At 43.7% G+C, this 6,000-nt stretch overlaps 1 protein-coding gene across 3 annotated transcripts in view; it reads left to right on the top strand.

Moving 5' to 3' along the window:
- CCSER1 (coiled-coil serine rich protein 1) overlaps nucleotides 1-4,235 on the top strand; it is a 730,500-nt gene extending 726,265 nt beyond the window's left edge. For 2 of the 3 annotated variants that reach the window (XM_028743550.2, XM_028743548.2), the window contains one exon: nucleotides 3,577-4,235. In XM_028743550.2, coding sequence (XP_028599383.2) covers nucleotides 3,577-4,062 — 486 coding nt within the window. In that variant the 3' untranslated portion in view covers nucleotides 4,063-4,235. The remainder of the gene's footprint in view (nucleotides 1-3,576) is intronic. The other variant, XM_077933833.1, reaches the window with a different exon arrangement.
- Nucleotides 4,236-6,000: the final 1,765 nt, after the last annotated feature.

The following is a 6,000-nucleotide window of genomic DNA, read 5'->3' on the forward strand; positions in this document are numbered from 1 at the left end:
TGCTGGTTCCTCTTCCTGCCTGCAGACCCCCCCAAAATTGCTCCATAGGCTTATGGCTTATGTTGGAGGTGGTTTGGGAGGCTGCAGGGAGAGCTCTCAGGACTTCCTCCAGCAGTATTGCTTTTCTGCCTTTTGGCTAAGATGAAGTGTAGGACTTTCTCTAGCAGAAGCTTCTGCTGGATCTCAGTCCCTTCTGCACATTAAAAGAGCCCTTCATTTTGCAGAAAGAAAACTGCAAATAACGCAAAACAGTTGAAAGACCACTCTGAGGTGAGGAATGAAATTGTCTGCTACTCTCCCAAAATGTTAACAATAAAAGATATACAATTTTCCTCCACTACACAGTTGTCTTCTGAGTTTTTCCCCTGGATGCTTATTGCAAATGTTTTTGTTGTCATCAACATGTTATCTCAACCAGCAGGACCTGTCTATTGCAGTTCTTTTCATTTTGTTTAGATGTGGTTGTCCCCATTTGCCACCTCTTGCACCTTTGCTGCTGCTCATACATTTGTGGTAATGTTTGCAAAAGCAAAAAAGAGGCATTGCACCATTACAGCTCCCAAGTCGGTCATCTGCCTGGGATTCAAGTGCCCCCCCTGCTGGTAGAGCAGGCGTATGTGTAGTAGAACACTTCTCGGTATGGCATATTTCCACATACCTTTTACACACATCTATCCCACTAGGTTAATTCCAATGAAGTGCAGAATATGCCAATTTACATGGAGAAAATAGCTGGAGTAGAGATAAGATTAGCTAGCATTTATCCACATTCAACAGGATAGAAGTAGGCCCATCCAGTTGTCAGGAACTGGTCAGCAATAAAACACCTGGTGTCAGTGAAGTTAACTCATTATTCAAAGAAGGCAAAATAGCTCAGGCCTCGTGATCACTGCCCAGTAAGTCTTCTCTCAATGAGGCAGTTGCAAGGATTGAAGGTCCCTGCCTTCCTCCCTCTCTCTAAGACTCCTCCCCCAGCAACCTGTGGCTCCTTTTCCTTGTCTCTCTTTGCTCCACCCTTTTCATTCCTCTTTGTGTTTTGGGAGTCTGGTGGGGGGAGAGACTCCCTAGCTTCTTCAGCAGCCTGCTTCTCCTCTGCCTCCTCTCCAGCCTCTGATTCTGCCTCGTGATCCTGGATTGCTCTCTGCCCCAGCCTTTTCCTACTCACTAAACCCTGTTGCTTCTGTTCCCTCTTCTCCCTCTGACCACTCATCATCATCCCACCACCAATCCCCTGGCTCTGAGTCTGCTTCCTTGGGGGTTATCCAGCTGGTGCCTCCCACTTCTCCCCTGCATCCAGCCAGTTCATGACACCACTAGACTAACTGAAACTCTTTTTTCCTCCCCTTGAAATTGCTCAGCTTTTTCTGACAGTGAGGATCCTCAAAATAAGTCTCAATTTTTTATGTTAGGCAAAATATAGCAAGGCTTGAAAGGGCTGGTTTGGGGAAGGGCTATTGTTCAGTGACAGAGCACATGCTTTGCTTCTGGAAGGTCCAAAGTTCAATCCCTGACATCTCCAGGTAAGATTGGAGAAAATTCCTGTCTGAAATCCTGGTGAGCTACTGCCAGTCATTTAGACCAGCTTTCTCTAGGCCTGTGACCACCACTTGTTTCAGGCTGCAACTCCCATCATCTCCCATCCAGGGTGGTCAATTGATAATGGGTGTAGTTCAACATATCTTTAGGGCACTAAGTTGGGGAAGGGTGTTGTGGTTAATATGGAGCTACATGGTCCAATGGCCTGACTTGGCACGAGGAATATTTCCTATGCGCTTGGATGAACAGTCTTGATAGCTTTACCAAATTGCACCAGAAATATCTACTGCAGCTCCTTAGAAGTGACTGCTCCACTAAAACATACCCAGCTCTGCAATGAGTGTGTGCCCTTCACTTGCCCAGTGCTTCCAAAATAAATAGCTGTTAATAAAAGCTAAGAAACAATAGAAGTAGAAAACTTACAAAGCATGCAGCTTTGGGGAACTCTGGACTTCAAGCACCGCAGATCAAAGCAGCTTTTGTGGCTTCCTTAGATTTAGTTTCAAGTGGCCGTATCTGAGTTCTTAAAAGAAGCAGAAATGAACACGTCAAAAGACATCCACTGTGCCGGTTTGCACTGAATCTAGGCTAATATTAGTTGGGTTTTTGAAGTATATGTAAATGCCAAATTGAAGTAGCAAACAAATTGGGAATGGATAGAACAAACGTCTAATTATAGTGCCTAATAACTTAAAGGACAGAGTACAATGGACTCCTGTTACAGCTAGTTCTCACACATGAACTGGAGCTTTAAAATGGTAACGTTACTCTAGCTACTGAAAGGAGACAAACTGAAATGTGCTAATTGCGGTGCAAGTTATGACATACCTTTTAAAGAACTCCCTTGAAAGTTTGCATGGTCTGCATCTGGGGAACGAAGCATATTTAGGCTTCTCTCTGTCACTTCTTTTTTCTCTCAGCCTTTCATGCATGCATAGTTTAAGAGATTAGCATGAATAGATTTTCGAGTTGCGTGTATGAGAACCTGACATTGTGCATTGTGCTGTGTCTTTACAACAGAAGAGAAGCTTTGCTGGTTGAATTTTACCTTTCAGCAGATGAGTTTTCCTTTCTAAAAGGAAGGTTTTTAATGTGTCTTCTCTTGGGGGAGAAACATAATTGCAGGGATGGGATGGAGATTGCATCCTGGTGCTTCTTTCTAATTTAATATGGGTCAGCTTTGTGTGCAAGTGAGGGTTTTCCCTGGAGAACATGGTTGGTACTCTGATCTCAGCTTTGGACCTGTTTTATGTTACAAGGAGGTGGGTGGGCTCCCACTTCACCGTGGCTCAATTTTACCCCTGTTCAAGAATTTATCAGAGTGATAATCATGCCATCATGAGGGTAGGATGACTGCTGAGAGTACTTTCTCTAATAATGTCACTAATACCTGGAGGAAGAGCAACATTGGTGTGAGAAGTAGCCTGACCTACCTAATTACTTTCCTTAGAAGTTCCATATAGGAAGCTGCGTTATAGCAAGTGAGATTTTTTTTGTCACTGAGCCTGTATTATTTCTGTGACACAAACTTTGGGAAGAAGCATAGTTCAGTGGAAGAGCATCTGTTTTGCATGCTGAACGTACCATGTTAAATCCTCTAGGGGGAACTGATAGAGCATCCATTTGAAATGTTGCAGTGCCACTGCCAATCAGTGTAGACAATGCTGAGCTAGATGGACCAACAGTCTGATTCAGCATAAGGCCATTTCCTGTGCAACTAAGACTTACCAAAAGGTCCCCTGGGTCTGAGGGGGAGATATTTCACATGTTATCTGATCCTGGAGTTATAGCATGCTCTCTACCACTGAACTATCACAGTGACTGCAAAAAGTCCTCCATCCTTTGCTTAGTATGCCTAAGGATTTCTGACAGCTTTTGATATTTGTCTCTGTCTAAATCAGCCATCGGTGAAAATGCCTAGTCTGTTGCAAAGCTGCAGACATTACAGGGAACATTTTGCATCCTCCAAGCTGCCTTGCTGTTAATACGTTCTGTTACTAATATTTCATCTCCTCCCTTTTTCTGTTTTCTTTGCCCCAGGCTACATATCTAAACAAAATGGTGAGCCAAATTCTCAACACAAAGGACAGAAAGTCAGCACATACACCCACCGAGGACCATTTTAGATATTTGCCGGGCAACCAAGTAACCTCCCACGAAAGCAAAAGCTGCCAGCTGTCAAGTGTGTGCCTCAGCAGCCTCCTGAAAGAAAAAGAAATCGTGGAGGTTCTCAAGCACACAAGAGAGACTTATGAAGCCCTGACTTCAGAGGTCAGCCAGAACGGCTTAGAAGGAGAAGCGCAAAGTGGCTTGAAGCCGACAGCCAAGGCCGAGAATCTCCCTGCTTTTCCCGGGGCTCTGAAAGATCAATCTCCTGTCCCTCGGCAACATTCCACTTTCATAGGGAGGCTGGGACAGCCTCCGAGAGGACCAATCTCCTTACACATGTACAGCAGGAAAAACGTTTTTCTTCACCACACCCTTCACACATCTGAGCTTCAGACTTTGGGCCAGCAAGATGGGTAAACGGAGTTGGCACGTGTTTATTGAAGACAGAGCCCTACATCTGGCTTAAGGGGCCACGATGCTAATTTAAAACTGACTTTTTAAGTTCTCATCAGCTGCTACCTACATACTGTTTTGAAATTAACTATTGTTGTCTATGAAATCTAGGCGATCCCTGTAAAGTAAGGACTGGGAGTGGGGAGGTGGGAGGCTGGGTGGGGGCGGGGGCGGGGGAGGCTAGCATGACTTAAATGAGTAGTTGAATGTCTTGCGGAATTCACCCGAGTGTGAAATCCTGGATTTAAGGAAGTTGGTGACAAAAGCTCTACTGGCTTCATAGTGAATGGATGGGACCATCTCGATGGAACGTCCAAAAGACGCCCAACGTTTGTGTGTGTGTGTTTCCCTACCGTCAATCACTTGCATACCTAAGATTTCTAAACGCTATGTCAAATATAACATTCTGTTCTTTTAATAATGTTACTGTGAAAGTAGATGTGAGGAATGAATAGAGAATTTAGTAAAAGGGGAGAAAAAGAAACTCCCCCAATGGTACAAATGCAATCGAGGAGGTTTCAACGGTCTGTTTGGTTGTATTTTGGTTTCATTTTGTACAGTGAAGCTTTTCTCACTCATCAGACACAGCCTGCTTGCCCTTTCCATCTTGGGCAAGAAGCATAACAGTTTATTGGGAAACTTTTATGAGGTGATGACCCTCCTCCCCACACTTAGAAACCTTTTGAAAAAACCTAATGCAGCTGGCAGAAAGTGTGACAGAATGTCCCCATCCTTTGCACAGCTTATTCCCTTACATGAGATGCAGCAGTGGCCGCCTATTAGAATGGTTTTAAAAGAGGATTAGACAAAGTAAAGCAAGGTTATCAATGGCTGCTAGTCATGTTGGCTATGGTCTCTTTCCACTGTTGGAAAGAGGGTTGCTGGGAGAGTCCTATAGCACTCAGGTCTTGCTTGTGGAAATTATTTTACCAGGGTGATGAGTGGATTTCCCACACCAGACAATGTGCGTCCAAGTGGAAGCTGACCACTTTGTCATGGATAATACCATATGCCATGATGGTGAGTAATATACAATGTCAGTCATACTCAAAGCAGTCCCATTGAAATCAATGGACAAGTACATAAATTTCAGTGGGAAAATTCTGAGTATGGCTTAGTTGGGTATCACTCATTATTCAGGGATTGATATATCTGTAGTGGGATACTACTTCGGTATTTGAGGCCAGGTTCTAGAGTTGGTTTGCCAGGCTTTTTCAGTATCTCTTTATTTACACTTGTTTTGCTAAATCAGTATGTCAGTAAATAGAAACGGGGGTATTAGATGCCATCAAATTTAAGAAAACAGTGATTTCTAAATCTGCATTTGCCATTGATAAACCAAAATGCTGTAAGAGAAGAGTGCTTTGCAAGGGGCCACATATTTTTAGCATCATATCATCATAAGGTGGCCAAAGGTGGCAATAAGGAATGTTAAGCTTTGTTGAAACATTGCATTAGATTCTCACCCCAACTGTTCTATATTCTGTGTTGAGAAGCAGGTGTGCATATTCAGATCCCCTTGCGTATTTTGAATTGTGAGCAAAAAAGCATTACGTGGAATTTAAAAACACACACACACACACACACACATCTAGAACACAGTTTTCCAGCTGACATGACCTGTGCTGCATTAGATCGTTCTTTGTACCTTTTAACCGTGGGTCAGAATATTCAGTTTTGTCAACTCTAGTCACCGCTTGAGAATGGAAATGGGATCCAGTTCATCCTAACACCAACACCACTCCTGGCTAGGTGATTGGTGCTAATAAACCTGCTCCCATTGAGTATGTTTATTGTATATTTTGTGTGGCGCTCCTTATACACCACAATTCTATTCATGTGTTTGGGTGAATGTGGGGGGGGGGGCTTAAAGGGGTGTGGGAAAGCGCACACACATCCGCT

Source organism: Podarcis muralis, chromosome 9 (genome assembly GCF_964188315.1).
Source record: "Podarcis muralis chromosome 9, rPodMur119.hap1.1, whole genome shotgun sequence".
Lineage (NCBI taxonomy): Eukaryota > Metazoa > Chordata > Lepidosauria > Squamata > Lacertidae > Podarcis > Podarcis muralis.